Consider the following 16,900-nt stretch of genomic DNA (forward strand, 5'->3'; position numbering starts at 1 on the left):
TATAATATTTGTTTATCATGTTGGCTTTAAAATCATTGTTGATTTGGTTAAATAATAATTGATTAATTGTGACTGTATATTTAGCTTTTTATAATCAAGAATTATGATCACCCTATTGTTTGGTCATACCTTGAATTTCGTTGCAGATGGTAATAATAAATAGTAAAAGGCTGAAGACTCAAACGGAACCAATTATTTGGAATATTATCATTTGAGGCTATTTTTTTATTTTTTATTTTCACACAATAAATTATTAAGTTTTATTGTTCTTTTTAAATTAAATTTTAAGTGTGTGTCATGTAAGACGATATAGACACATAATATTTTAAAAATATCTAATAATATCTATTGATAAGCTATTGTCTAATTTAGTTTATTTATTACATTAAACTAAATTGTGATGTTTTCTTTTAGAGGAAAATTGAATTTTAAATGGGCTTTATCTATTTTTTATTTTATTAATATATTTGTTATCCTTTTATTTATTCATTATTTATGCACTTTTCAAAATATATATTTGACATTCAGAATGAGAAAGAGATGACAAAGGCCTTCTCTTGTTGCACTTTTATGGAAGATAAAATGGTAATTTTAGAATTTGGAGGTTCAGATATAATAAATTATGGGGGTGGTGGAAGAATAGTCTTGCAATAGATATGTGATTAACAATTATTTGGGCCATGGGCCAATGTTTTAGAAGACACATTTCATAACCAGTTTGACAAATACATATGATTTTTAGGAATAAAATCTTCAATTATATTATAATTCTAGAAACCAATGAATAAAGTAAGTAGATGAATAAAAATTTATACAACTGTGCATTAATGTGTTTATAAAGGAAGAAAAAAAGTAGTAATCCATTTGATTAAAGGATATACATTCTTTGGAAATTTGTATTAAAAATAAAAAAGAAAATAATTTACATTCTTTTTTTTTTAGAAACCTACAAATAAAACTTTTGAATGGTTTTACAATAATACAGTAAAGTTATGTATACATTAAAACAATCTTCTTGAAAATATTATATTTTGTATATGCTTACAATAGTAAATATCTAAACGTTAAGAAAAAAACTAAAACATCAAGATCAAGATCAATCGTTCAAAGCATATAAATATAAATATGTCCTCCACAAATTAGATTCGTTAATATATATATATATATATATATATATATATATATATATATATATATATATATATATAAAACTTAATTCTACAAAATAAATTTTGAACTAAGATTTAAATTGTTCACATATTATAAATTGATTTTATTTCTAGTAAATATGGATTTTCAATACATCTCTTACTATGTGATATATACTTTTTCAAGCGTGCGAAAAACTAAATAGTAATAAATATTTTGATAACAATTGAATATCAAGTGAAACAATAAATTGAACAAAAAAAATTATTTTATTATGATAGATTTTATCCGTGACTCTGTATCAAAGAAGTGATACCATATTAAAAAATTAATTTTAAACATAATTCAAACTACAAGACTGTCTTGGTGAAATTTACAATCATATAACTTTATAAAAATATTATTTACTATCAGCACACAAATTTTATTTACTCCAAAACGAATATTAGAAATTTTGTTGTTATTTCTCACCATTTTTTACTACATACTCAACAAGTATCAGAAAATTAAATGGGCCATGGCTATAATTATAATAGGCCCAGCCTGTAACGAGGTTTGGGCTATCTATCAAAAATTTTAAGTTGAAGTGTTCTTTCTTGAATCAGCATGATTTCATGCCAAAAAAATGATTCGGTTCTACTCAACCTCTGCAAAACCTTTTCATTCTGATCACTATTGTAAAATTGTCTCTTTGATTGACTCATGCAAGTCGATGCAACAAATTAAGCAGACCCATTCACAATTAGTAACCACAGCTCTAATATCACACTCTGTTTCAGCCCACAAGCTCCTCAAGCTTGCAGCTCATGTTTCTCTTTCTTATGCCCACAAATTGTTTGATCAAATTCCTCAACCAGACTTGTTTATTTACAACACCATGATCAAAGCACATTCTATGTTACCTCATTCCTGCCACAATTCCTTTTCTGTTTTCCGCTCATTAATCCGGGATTCGGGTCTTTTTCCGAATAGATATAGCTTTGTGTTTGCTTTCAGTGCCTGTGGCAATGGGCTGAGTATGCAAGAGGGACAGCAGGTTCGCGTTCATGCTGTGAAAGTTGGTTTGGAGAACAATATATTTGTTTTGAATGCCTTGATTGGTATGTATGGGAAGTGGAGACTTGTGGAGGAGGGCTGGAAAGTATTTCAATGGGCTGTGGATAGAGACTTGTATTCTTGGAACACCATGATTGCTGCCTACGTTGGATCTGGTGACATGATTCGAGCTAAGGAATTGTTTGACGGAATGCAAGAAAAAGATGTTGTGTCATGGAGTACTATAATAGCTGGTTATGTTCAGGTATTGCTGGATTTGAAAGTAAACAAAATAATGATATTGGTTGAAAGTGGACATTTCACTAGTACGCGGTTGAAAGTATGTCATATTGGTTGTGTTTGACTTAATTGTTAATGTGCCGTGTCTAAAGTTACTTCATGCTTACTATAGGTTGGTTGTTTCATGGAGGCTTTGGATCTTTTCAACGAGATGTTGCAAATAGGTCCCAGGCCAAATGAATATACCCTTGTAAGCGCTTTTGCCGCTTGTTCGAATCTAGTAGCACTGGATCAAGGAAAGTGGATACACGCTTACATTGGAAGAGGCGAGGTTAAGATGAATGAAAGGCTTTTAGCTAGTATCATTGACATGTATGCAAAGTGTGGGGAAATAGAATCAGCATCCAGAGTTTTCTTTAATTACAAGGTAAAGCAAAAGGTTTGGCCATGGAATGCCATGATTGGTGGGTTTGCAATGCATGGAAAACCCAACGAGGCCATAAATGTTTTTGAACAAATGAAGGTTGAAAAAGTTTCTCCTAATAAAGTCACATTCATTGCCTTATTGAATGCTTGTAGCCATGGCTATATGGTCGAGGAGGGGAAATTATATTTCAGATTGATGGTTAGTGATTATGCTATTACCCCAGAAATAGAGCATTATGGATGCATGGTGGATCTACTTAGTCGTTCTGGTTTCTTGAAAGAGGCTGAAGACATGATTTCAAGCATGCCAATGGCTCCAGATGTTGCAATCTGGGGAGCACTGTTGAATGCTTGTAGAATCTACAAAGACATAGAGCGGGGACATAGAATAGGAAGGACCATTAAAGACATGGATCCTAACCATATAGGGTGTCATGTTCTACTGAGTAATATATATTCAACATCTGGGAGATGGAATGAAGCAAGAATGCTTAGAGAAAAGAATGAAGTCAGTAATGAGAGAAAAAAGATTCCTGGTTGCAGCTCAATTGAATTGAAGGGGACATTCCATCAGTTCCTTGTTGGAGATAGATCTCACCCTGAAAGTAGGGAGATTTATTCATTTTTGGATGAGATGACGATCAAGTTGAAGAGTGCTGGGTATGTTCCAGAGTTAGGAGAACTTTTGCATGATATTGATGATGAGGAAGATAAAGAGACTGCTCTGTCTGTTCACAGTGAGAAGTTGGCTATTGCTTATGGATTGATGAACACGACATATGGAACTCCAATTCGCATTGTAAAGAATTTAAGGATTTGTGGGGATTGCCACCAAGCAACAAAGTTCATCTCCAAAGTTTATGATCGGGTAATTATAGTAAGAGACAGGACAAGGTATCATCACTTCAAAGATGGAATCTGTTCTTGCAAAGACTACTGGTAGATAAGGAAGCAGCTACATATGTCAATGAATTTCAGCCATCATTTTTTCCTTTTTGCCCACCTTTGACACAATGGAGCATTTTTTGTTTATTTGGCAAATTCATTCACACATTGAGTTGACCAGACAAAGATATGCATTTGATGAGAGATTTTTGCTAACACAAACGATAATGTTGCCCATGTGATCAGCTCCCGTATTACATACTAATAAGAAAAGTTCTAAGAAGGAAGAATGGCCTTCTATGAGCATTATTTGCATTGTTGAACAGTTCGCCAATTGGTTTATTAAAGGGTGCTCTTAATTTTGGGGATTTTAGCTAATTCTTGAAGAGTGCCCCTTACGGTGCTGTCATTTCTTTACAGCTTCAGATAATGGAAGTTGCCTGAAGTTTGTACACTTCTGTTTCTATTGTATACACTATACATGTACTGAACAAAGAATAGCTTGTTTATGCCAGCTCAAGTTTTGTTCTTGTTGGAACAGGTAAAGCACAACCACTGAGGAGTAAATTGTATAGTTCTTCTTGACCATTTCGTATAGGTCTCTCTGTTCCAAATTTTTTTATTTTATATTTGGATATTTACCAATACCTTTTCCTTAAGGTTATTTCCTCAGACCGTCATTATTTCAGTTTTATCATGGTTTCGTGATTGTATGGCGCAACTTTTATGAGCTCAGTAAAGTTTTGTAGACTTGGTACTTTATGAAACCTTAAGCTGAGCATCTTACAGGCTTAAGAGCGAGCAACTCTGAATTTTGGACAAAATAGATGTAAATGTTAGAAGCTACGTGAATATGGGATTAGTTTTAAGATTGCTTCCATGATGTTAAATAATATACGAATTGAAAAACTATGAAGGTTGGTTGTCGAGAATCTTTTTATAAAGTTATACTTAGGGATGGCAAAAATATTTGCGTCCGCAGATATCAGCGGATAAAACTCGCAATAGATAGTTAGTATCTGTGAGTATTAAATACCCGCGGGTAGCGGATATTTTAATACCTGCTTCTAAACGGGTCGGATGCAGGTATGATACTATTCGTACCCGCGAGTATCCGTTATCCGCAAAAAATTAAAATTAAAATTTAATTTATATTTTATTAAGTTAAATTTAATTAAAATTAAAATTAACAGTATATTTTATTGTGTCAAATTTAATTATAATTATAATTTAATTTAATTTATATTTTTTTATAATTTTATATTAAAAAAATTATAAAATATATATTTTTAAAAATATTTGTGGGTATCGGGTATTCACGGATTTTAAAAATATTCGCGGATATTTTATAAACGGATACCCGACGGGTAAACGAACGGATAACGAACAGATTCTTTTTTTCCGGGTAAGTACTATTCGTACCCGATCCGTTGTCATCCCTAGCTATACTATTAAGGGAGAATATACTTGCATCTCCTGAATCTGGAAAATAGAAGCTCAAAATGATTCAAACTCATGTATTGAAAGCACAGACAAAACTTTCCATTCTCAACACTGTTGTGCAACACAATACTAGAGTTTGGCTACACATTTACAAATATATATATATATATATATATATATATATATATATATATATATTCAAAGGTAAAAGGTCATTTTGATATTTGAAAATATACAAAGTTATCACATTAATCCTTCAAATTAAAAAAAAAAAAAAAAAAAAAAAAAAAAAAAAAAAAACTAAAAATACAATTCATTAGTCACAATAGTTCAATCGAAACTTGAGTGATAATATATTAATATTAATATGTTCATAGATAAAAATTACAATAGATAATATTTCAAAAAGGTAATCCACTCCAAAAAAAGGAAGGCCACAAACTGTTTCTTTTAATTCATATGAATTTGGTACTATATTCCCTTTCGAATTTCTAAAATATAGCATGACAGCAAAGTTTACATAATACGACTGAAAAACATCTGACTTTACATCCAACTGACCAAAAACTTTTATTCCACAAAAACTAAGCAGAAATTTATTACTTACACGAGTAATACCATTATAATAATTCGACTATGTGTGTGACTGTAAAGGGCTATACCTTGGAAGGCAATATTACAAAATCAGTCCTCCACATTTACTTGAGCACTGGCTGCTTCCATCAGTCCATTGCGTATCTGCTCTCCAACATCCCTAACATGGCCAGGTCCGTGGGGTATAAAAACAGTGGTATTCTTTGATGAGTTCCCAAGGTCTTTGATTGTGTCAAAGTACTGAGTTATCATGATAAGATCCATCACCTCCTTAGCATTAGTGCCTTCTACTTTGTGAGAGAAATTCAGGATGTTCTCTCTCAAGCCATCTGTAATAGCTTGCCTTTGCCTAGCCACACCAACCCCACCCAAATACTTGGCCTCAGCTTCAGCTTCTGCCTTTTTAACTAGCAATATCTTTTCAGCTTCTCCTTTGTACTCACTTGCAAGTTGCATCCTTTGAGCTGTCAAAGAAAATAAATCCTCGCTGAATACCGTGGCATAGAATTGAGGGTATCATAATCTTAATTAACCCACTAATATTTGGATTGGCGGGAAAGGATGGAATAGAATATTAACGGTATCATGCTCCATTTTCTAATTGATAAAACAAAGATGAAAAATAATGAAAGCCATGAAATTTATTTCATTGTTTACCTGCATTGATCTCATTCATTGCCTTACGCACAGAAGGATCGGGTATAATATCAACCATGAGTATGTGCTCTATATTATACCCATACTCTCCCATCACCTGATATTCAGGAGATAAAGACCATTAGTATTCAGAAAAATAATTAATCAAGGATGAGTGGACAAGCAAAGCAAAATCTTATCAAGTTATCATATTTCAAAACACTTGCTTATAAATGTTTGCTGTCTCCGGCTGCTACCATTGTTGTTCGCTGTCTTTTTCATCTGGAAAAGTCAGAGTTATGTGCACCGTAAGGAGCACAACCCAACTTCAGTGTTTGCGTAATCAGCATCCTTGCACAGTCGGTAAAGTCTCTTTCCTAACGGATTACGATTTTCACTCCATGTCTCCCGAATTTGTTGCTCAAGGGGAGTATGGTCTAGTGTGTAAATTACATTGCTCTCTTTGTGGACTAAAGCAGTTATCCCAGGAAGTGTGTTTATCTGATAGTCTATATTGATGATATAATTATTATAGGAAATGATCCCACTAGGATTTCTCAACTAAAGGAGCATTTATTTAGCCATTTTTAGACCAAAAACCTTGACTATCTGAAATATTTGTTGGGTGTTGAAGTGGCTCAATAAGAGGAAAGTTTTGTTGTTTTACAAAGAAAATATGCTCATGATATTCTAGAGGAGATAGGGTTGGCAAATTGCAAGCCTATTGACTGTACTATAAACCCACATCAAAAGCTAACGATGGATCAAGGTGAAATTTGTTCAAGATACACAGAAATGTAGGAGGCTGCAGGCCGGGAGAGTGGGGGAGAAACTTAGTTATCTAGATATTTCTTATGCAAATAGAGTTGTTAATTAATGCAAAATGTTTACATTGACCATTGGAATGTTGTAATTCACATTCTCAAATATATCAAAAAAACTCCAGGACAAAGATCGTTATGAGGACATGGGGTATACTCAAATTATAGGGTATTGTAATGCAGAATGAGCTAGTTGTCCCATACCACAAAATATTGTGTCTTCATGAGGGAATATCATCTCTTGGAAGAGCAAGAAACAAAATGTTGATTCTCAATCCACTGCAAAATTTAAATATACATCTATAGCTTTGGCCACCTGTGAACTTGAGTGGATTAAGTAACTGCTTCAAGGGTTGAAATTTGGGAAGTTGAGTAGATGAAGTTGTATTGGGATAATCAGGTATTCCTTCAATTGCCTCAAATCTAGTGTTTCATAAGAGATTCAAAGATTGGCATTTTGTCCAGAAGTTCTTGTCCAAGGAAATTATTGGTTTTATGAGATCTAATGACCAACTTACAGTTATTCTAACTTTCTCTTTGAGAGGACCTAGAATTCAGTTTACATATTCCATGCTCCGTGCATACAATTTAAACGTACCAACTTGAAGGGAGTGTTGGAATCGTGATTATCATTTTATTGTATCATAAAGCTGTTTTTTTTTTGTATATGTACCTAGCCTAGGATTAAGTGTTATAGGTTGTAGCTATTCCTTTTATTGTACTTTTCTCATCTTTCTTATATATGTATAAGACCCATCGACGGAGAACAATAGCTCACTGATTTTTACTCTAAATCCATGTCTTCTTATACCAGTGTTCGTAGGCAAGTTTATACAAATAATACCTACTACTTACAAATAAGAAGTTACCTTTTCAAGTTCCTCCAAGACAGCTTTGGCAACCTCGCCCTTCTGCTCAAAGAGCTCATCCAAGTTCATTCTCGGAACAATAGCACGTGTCACTGAACCACCAATCAAACCACACAACACACAGTCAAAACAACCAATCAAAATTCACACAATTGTGCACAAAAAAGAACCGTTAACAAACACAACCATCGAAAACATAAGCCTGGATCTGCTCCTGAGGATTCTGCAATTCATAGAAAGCATCATCCGCGTTTTCCTTAATCACTCGGTACTGAATTGAACACAGCAACTGCACAAACACATTGTCCTGCCCCACAATTCAAAATTACAAATCACTCAATATGCCTCCTTTCTCCATTATCATTAATAGGTCATAATCTGCACTAACTAAAAATCACACACCATGCTAACAAATTAAAAACATTACACAATTGTGACATAAAAAATCTGACAAAAAAAATTGGGAATTGAAACGTAATTGATTGGGGACCTTGGTTTTGGTCTCGATGCGGACGTCGAGGGAGGAGATTCTGGTGGAGAGGATTCCGGCGAGGCATTCGCCGGCGAGAGGATTGAAAAAGTGGAAACCAGGTTGCGCAAGGCGGTGGAAGCGACCCCACTGTTCGACGACGCCGACGCTAGATTGAGCGACGCATCCACAAAAGAAACAGAAGGTGTTTCCCATCGTTGCTATCCTAGAATCAACAACAAACAAACACTACCTTAACGAAAATATCTTCTTCTTCGAAGTAAACATGTTATATACTTTCATACTCAAGAGGAAAAGTAATCATGTAATAGAAAAATGTTAATTGGGATTAATGTTTAAGATTTTCTTCATGCTTTTAAATACAAAATAATATATATATTTTCAATGGTTCTTAGTAAATATTTTTAGAATTTATATGAATGACGACTTTTAAATTGTCCAAAAGGAAAATGTTTTATAATTACATTATCATTAAACTTAAATGCTACATTTGTCATGCTTTTAATTTGTTGAATGAAAGTACATAAAAGTTACACTAAATTAAAATGTTCTACTATATTTAAAAGGGGATTTGTATCACAATTCACGAGTACTACTTCACGTGACCATTTAAACATTGGAGAAAGACTTGCCCTCACAAATAAATTTTTGATTGGATAGGTGTTGAAAAAATCATTTTAGATATTTTACAATATCTTTATATTGTTTTTCTTTATTTATTTTATAGAATAAATACTAAAAATATCTACCAAAGTATTAAATATTTATGAAAATCATAAGAAAAGGTAACAAATCCCGTGTTTATATTTAATGCTAACTGCCTGTAGAAAATTTGACAAAATGTGACGTGTAGCACATTTTTTTATTTGCTAACGATATTGTAATGATTAAATATAAGAGCCATTCAACGATAAATAGAGATATTTATTAAAAAAAATGCAAGTTGAGACAAAATGAAATTAAAATGAAACATAATAGAGTTTTAAATATAATTTATTTTAGATAAAGTTTCGCTGTGTTATTTGTCCATAATTATTATAAAATTATGTAATGCCCTATATTTTTAAAATAAAATACTTTAGCGGTGGGAAAATATTATATAACCTAAAATTATATTCTATTAATTTGTGCATTCAACTTCCCACTTCAATAATTTATAAAAGAGAAATAGTTAAAAATATTTAATTTGAAAAATCCGTCGGTAATTCAGTTTTCAAAAAATTTATCGATGATAGTAAATTTTTAAAATTTGTCACTGCTTTCATTAATAATGAGTGTCAATTTTCTCATCAAATTTAACGAAATTTTTATATAAATTAATTGGATATGTGTGAGAAGAAGAGAGGAAGAACAAGGGGAAGGAGAAGGAGAGTAAAAAGAGGTGACAACAACCACAAATGCAACAATGGTAGTGATGATAACGACAAAGGAAGTGACAACAACAACAATAGTTATGGCGGCAATAACAACAATGGACACAATGACAATAATGATGAACACGATGGCGATGACACAACAGACTACAATGACGATAATAAACACAATAGTGGTGACGACATGACAGAGGAGGAGAGGAAAAAGAAAAATAACAAAAAAGTAAAAAAGATCAATTTTTGAGATGTTTACAAATAGATAATTATGATCGGCCAAAATTTATTGGTAATTATCAACAAATTTACTGATGGATGTTGGATATTAACAATTAACTAATAAAATTTTCTATCTATAAGTAAATTTTACCAACAATTTTTTTGTCATTAGGAATATGTCGATAATTTTGATTTATCGATTAGTTTTGATGATTACTGACAAATTTCTTCCACTAATAATCTTTTTTTTTCTTTTTGTGTAGTATAATTGGTAACCAATAATCTTTTTTTTTTCTTTTTGTGTAGTATAATTGGTAGCATTATGTATGAAATGATGTGCAGTGGACTCAGTATAACATATGTTGTTAGCATATATGCATAATCCTGTCAAGGATTATTGGAACGCTATGAAATAAATTTGCATGTATCTTAACAATACTTATAATATCTTACACTTACTAAGCCTCTTTTAAATGTCAAGCTTTTCAACATTACTTGAATCTAAAGGACTTAAAATACATAATGAACAACTAGTTGAATTTGAAATCTACCTGTCATGTGGCTCTCATCTTATTATTATAGCCATTAACTTTTAATGATTTTAATTATATTTTAGTTTTAGCCACTAATATTATTGGTTCTAATTAGTTTCTACCACCTATAAAAGAAGGCAATAGTTTAGTTTTTGTAATAATCCAATTCGTCAATTATCTAGATATTTATATGTGTCATATTAGAAAATCTAGATACTTTAGCATTTAGCAAATTAAGAAGTTTATCATTGTTACTCCAAAAGTTTTATATAAAGATAGGACATAGCATAATTAATTTAACTGAAATATAACAAAATAAAGTTAACAGAAATGATAACCATGTTTGAAGCTTGTTATAGTTAGGAAGTGGCAATGTAGGCCGATTCGGCTCTCCCCGCATTTTTAATGCAGGTTGAAATGTCTGGCTCGCTTTCATAAGTGCAGACCTGTGGGCCAATCTGCTTTTTTTTATTATTATTTTTATGATAAAACGTTCAATGTTCAAAAAATTGGGAAAGTTTAAGAAGTTCACAAAAATATTAAAGAAAAGACTTTGGAGAGTTGAATGATAAATTGGTAATTCAACATTTTCATCATATTCATATTCGTACTTTGACATACAAGATGTATTTTTCAAATTTTAATACATTAAACAATACATAATACTTGTCTTTTTCAGTCATATAAATTTAGAACGTTAATGTAAGAGTCAAGAAAAAAAAAATAACTGATACACACAAGTGCAAATTTTTTTCTTATGCCGGCTTGCAGGTCGGTCCGCATGAGTTGCAGACTTCGACAGGCCGGACCACTACAAGCCTGCAGGTTCACTGCCCTGACCTGTCCCATGTTATTTTTTCTGGCTTGTGGGCCGACCCGACAAGCCAAGCCCATATTGCCACCTCTAGTTATATTTAAAAACAAACCTCTAGTTATATTTAAAAACAAAAGAAAAAGGTGTATAATTTTTACAATGTAATCCACCAATAATTTTTAAGAGTATTGATTATTAGATTTTATTATACAGGAAAAAATATGGTTTATATGATTATCTTCAATAACAAATTATTTTTATAAAAAAATATGTTAATTTGATTTATAAAGAAATGCACTCAAATTATTTTCAAATTGGTTGTCAGGTGTATGTTTATATTCATTGCACGAAAAAACATATCATTTTTTTATTCTACAAATATTTTAGTAAGAATGAACTAAATAAATATTGAGATTATGTTACTTATTTCTACAAACTTTTCTACATTTAAAAATTGTGAGAAAAGAAACTAATTAGAGACAACATCAAACTTTAAGCTTAAAAAGTACAATTAAGTACACAAATTATTCTTAAAATAGCATTATTCATTTTAAAAATTAGTAGCAATAATTAAGTAGCCACTGTTTACACTAATTTACTCATTCATATACCGTCAGAGGCAAAATTTTTATGTTTCGGATCATAGGAAGACCCGTTAACGAAAGCATTTTCTTAGGGGTCTTTTTCCTATTGCACCCTATTATTATTAAATACAACCTTACAATAAAAAAAATATCATTTTTCACTACAACACGTCACCACTGCATTTATTTTGAAAATACTATTCTAGAAATTTTATTTTGGAAATCATATTCTGAAAATTTCAAAAAAAAAAATTCAAAAGATTTTTAAAACATGTAATCTGGAAATGATTTTTACAAAGGTTAAAATTGTCATTTTAAACATTATGGGAGTGCAAGAAGAAAAAGTCTTCTTAGGACCACGTTTGACCCATTTGGTTTTCTGGTCTTATTATCTAGCCACTTCTCACAATATTAAATTTTTCTTTCTACACTCCCATCATAATTTTTCGTACACCTCTTTTCTTTTGAGAAATAATACTATATTACGTTTGTCTTCTTTATATTTTAAAATAAATCAAAGAACATGATAACACTAAGACCAAAAAAAAAAGAGATTTGATTATGAATCGTGTAATTAATTATAATATACACACAGACAGGAACGAAATTGTATTGTCATGTGATTAGTCTAAATGTTATTAACTTTAGTAACTCAAATTATTATATTTGATTATGTGTGATAAAATCTAATAATTAATGTTTATTTTAGTTACTATAATTTGATATCCAATTTTATGTTCTTTATATTGAACTTCTCAAACGACAGGAAACTTCTTTTGCAAAACTACATGTTTCTGGTTATTTTTTTTTTTAATTTTAGTATTATTATGAATATATATTTGTATAGCAATGTTTTTTTCTACAAGTTCTCTTTTAACTAGACTTCGGTATATTTTTGTTCTTTGTAAACATACTACTGAAGAAAAATCTTTATGTAATGTTTAAGTCTTTTGATTTTATTATTTGTCATCCTTTTCCTTCAGAATTTCTGTGTGAGAAAAAGCAAATAAAAAGACAAAACAAAATATTAAATAAAATAGATACACAAAAGAAATTACATGAATCAAAGTTAAAATTAGTGTATAATTATGAGATAAGACGTAATAAACCACATTTAATTTTAGTTTAATTTTATATGATGGGGGACTTGATATAATTAGTTATTGATAAGTTGTTTTAAGATTTTTTTTTTCTCTAAAACTAACAAAGTTCTAGTAAAACTAGATGTAGTTGAGAAATACTAATAAACAATACAATAATGTAGATATTAATTGTTAAAGTTTGACTCTTCAATTGTTTTGACCAAATCCACTGCCTTATTGGACAAAAATAACCTTGAAGAAACTGTTCAAGTATGAAACTGTGTCCATAACCAGGTATAAACACATATAATTATTGCTAAAAAAAATTAAATTGACGCTTACCAATCATTAACATTTATATAATTTATAACAAAATATACAAATAGATACTTTTTTATCCATATTTTATTATTTAATTTTACCATTAATTTTTATTTTAAAAATTAATTATTTTATAAATAATTTAATTATTATTTTAAAATTATCTTTTACTTTTAACAGTTATTTAAAAAAATTATATATTTTTTTAAAATTTGTTATTTAAAAATTAATTATATATTTTTATTAATCTTAACTTAAATTTCTATAAATTAAAAAATACAAATACCTGTATTTTTCACTGGTTATATTTAAAGTAACTATCTTCGATTACCCTATCCGTAAAATCTCTTACCGGTTATTTATATATGCTTAAAAAAAAAAAATTACACCGCTGAGTTCGAAATGATCAAAGTCTAACATATTAATTAATTGCAATTTCTTTGGATACCGGGAAGTCATACTATATAATATTTGTATTTTCTATTTAATTTTTGTTTTCTTTATTCCTTTTAAACTGTATTATTACACTAAAAAATATTAATTTTAATGAAGATTTATTAACGGAGGTTATAAAACCTTCAATAATTTATATATATCATGGAAATTTGTTAAACCTTTGATAAGTATCAAGGATTGTAGGATGATTCCCGGAAAAATTTAATTTCTCTTCACATCTTTTTTTAGACACTTTTTATATTTAGTTTTTAAAAACTTTTTAATCACTTTCTTCGTACGTTCGAAAACAGACTTAGTATACACTAACGTTCGAATAACTAACCTAGTTCACTTTATTCATATATTCGAAATCCACTCTCCTCAAATTTCACCTGGTTACGATTTTTCCTCAATTTCACTTTCACTCTTGATCTCAATCTTAGTAAAACCATTTGCATCTGCAGTTGTAGCTCGCGATTTCGTTCGAATTTTCACCTTGCTTCCAAACGGTAATGGTTTTCCCTTTCTTTTCTTTAGGTTTTCAACTTTTTTTTGTCTTGTCTTTAAATTCTGACTTTGAAATCCTTAATGTTTGTTTCTATTAAGAGATCCAATTATAGGTGTTGCGTTTTCTGAAATCTAAAGTGCATATTCGTTGCTCGTTCAATGGCTTTGCATCTCCGTTGCGTGGACTTGAACCGGTACGATTCTTCTCTCTTAGAACAATAAATATAATCACTTTTATGAACAAATATTTTATTTCTACTATGATTGTTACGCAAATTGTGTGAATTGAAATTCAGTGACGAACAATGCAAGAGAGGGGTGGTGATTGTGTTGTGTATGCATAGTGAAAGGGTAATTTGCATGAATTGGAATTCATAGTGACGAACAATGCAGGAAGGGGGTGGTGATTGTGTTGTGTATGCATAGTGAAAGAATTGAAGTAGATTAGATGTTTGTGTTATTGCTCCGGTGGAGAAATGAAAATTGTTTTTCACATTTTAAGGAGTGAAAATGGAGTTGTGATGTTTTGCAGACATGACAATAGAATAGAAGAAGGTTTGGTTTGTTTAGCATTGCATAGAAAAATGATCATTTTTCTTTTCTAACTTTTTTTACTAGGAGTTATACACTCAAGGTATTTCAGCATTTTTTTTTCATATAATATTATATTAAATAATAATCAAAAAAATTTCTAATTGTAAAATGAATATTTAATTTTTTGTATGATGTTAATAGAATAACATTTTTATATATTTTAAAATTAAATGGACAATATAAATTTTTTTATGTTTTAATTAAGGACATTTATCTACATTTTATGATTTTTTCTTATAAAAAACATCATATTGATTAAAAAATAAATAAAATATAATGAAAATTAACAATGTTTTTTAAAATAGAAATTAAAAAATATATATAAATGAAATAAAATAAATGAGTATCATTTTATTAAAATATAGAAAGTAAAGATCATTTATTAAAAACATGAGGGACATACATGTTTATTTTGAAAAAAAAAATTACAAAAGAAAAATCAGTATCACTTTATTAAAATCACAATAGAGATAAATAATTATTTCATAATTTTAAGTGAGATAAATAATTACTTTAGAACTATAGGGGATAGAGTACCATTTAGTACAATATTTTATAAAAGTGTAACCTGTTATAAGATCTTTTCAATTAATGGCAAGCGCATAAATTGTTGTAATGAAATAATAGGAAAAAAAACATTATGTTAATTGTAAAAAAAAATATATTGATTTCAGAAACGAAAAAATGATAATGAAGTTTTTAAAAGTGCAATCTGTTACAACCAATCTAAATTTTGACAAATTTGTAGCAAAAGTAAAAAATATGTTTGTTAAGTGATAATACTATATATTTACATTAGTCCAATTTTTTAAAAACATATGTAAATTGAAATAATAATAATAGTAATATATGTTTAAGAACCAAAAATAGCTCTAAATTTAATACGTAATATCTTTGATCTATATATAGATGACACGGGTGGTGTGTAAAATTTTTGCGTAGACCTTAAATAGAAGGTATGAGTAAAAAAAAAAATTAAATATATTTTTTATCTTTTAACTTTCAGTTAATTGTGAAATTAGTCTATTTCGAAACTTTATACCAATTTAGTCACTTATCTTTCGAAATACGTGAATTTAGTTTTTTTAATCAAATTTTGTTAGGTTTATTGGATGTTTCGTATACATTTCAGGATTGTAGTTGAGTTGTTTATACTTTGACACATTTTTGCTTTAATGTTAAGTCAAATACTATTATGAAACGCTTTAAAAATGTCAAATAAACTTAACAAAATTTGATTAAAATGACTAAATCTACATATTTCGAAAGATGAAGGGCTAATTGGTCCAAAGTTTGAAAATAAACTAATTCTAAAATTCACTAAACATTAAAGAACAGAAACATATTAAAAAAAAACTACGTTGGTTTTAATATTTATGGTTTTTCTTATAAAAAATTGTATTATGCATTAGTATTTACTATGTGATTAGATAATTAGAAGGCAAAATTTCATAAAGCAATAAACATTAACTGCACCTAAATTTAGTCCCATGTTAAACGCACTTTTTTCTCCTTTTTTTGTGCCACAATGAAAAAAGATATGCATGCATATTTTTCACGTGTGGTAATGTACCTACATTCATACATATTTGGTATATAAACACCATCATTGATGTATGTTCATAAAAGCCTTGTTCCTTCATATCCAAAAAAGGCAAAAAATAGCACCAACAAAGCTTATAAATTAGGTATGTAGATCCATACAAACATGTGTTCTCCATTCCATGGATGCACCCAAAACCCATCTACAAGAATCTATAAACCCATAACTTGTTTATTTCTCTATCATATACTAATGTTCAACATCATTTGTTGTATCTATATCTATTCATTAGATTTTCATAATCCAATTG

At 29.7% G+C, this 16,900-nt stretch overlaps 2 protein-coding genes across 2 annotated transcripts; one reads left to right on the forward strand and one right to left on the reverse strand.

Annotated features, from left to right (window-relative positions):
• Positions 1-1,750: 1,750 nt before the first annotated feature.
• LOC114181559 (pentatricopeptide repeat-containing protein At3g62890-like) lies at positions 1,751-4,323 on the forward strand. The gene is made up of 2 exons (XM_028068039.1): positions 1,751-2,449; positions 2,597-4,323. The coding sequence occupies exons 1-2, from the start codon at positions 1,775-1,777 to the stop codon at positions 3,791-3,793; spliced, it is 1,872 nt and encodes a 623-aa protein (XP_027923840.1). The 5' UTR covers positions 1,751-1,774; the 3' UTR covers positions 3,794-4,323.
• A 1,283-nt stretch (positions 4,324-5,606) lies between these two features.
• LOC114182420 (protein PPLZ12) lies at positions 5,607-8,883 on the reverse strand. The gene is made up of 5 exons (XM_028069288.1): positions 8,589-8,883; positions 8,285-8,405; positions 8,099-8,190; positions 6,430-6,526; positions 5,607-6,236 (listed from the first exon to the last, which is right to left on the reverse strand). Exons 1-5 carry the CDS (start codon positions 8,781-8,783, stop codon positions 5,863-5,865), a joined length of 879 nt encoding a protein of 292 aa, XP_027925089.1. The 5' UTR covers positions 8,784-8,883; the 3' UTR covers positions 5,607-5,862.
• Between the last annotated feature and the right edge of the window lie 8,017 nt (positions 8,884-16,900).

The sequence above is a fragment of the Vigna unguiculata genome, chromosome 4 (genome assembly GCF_004118075.2).
Source record: "Vigna unguiculata cultivar IT97K-499-35 chromosome 4, ASM411807v1, whole genome shotgun sequence".
NCBI classification, from domain to species: domain Eukaryota; kingdom Viridiplantae; phylum Streptophyta; class Magnoliopsida; order Fabales; family Fabaceae; genus Vigna; species Vigna unguiculata.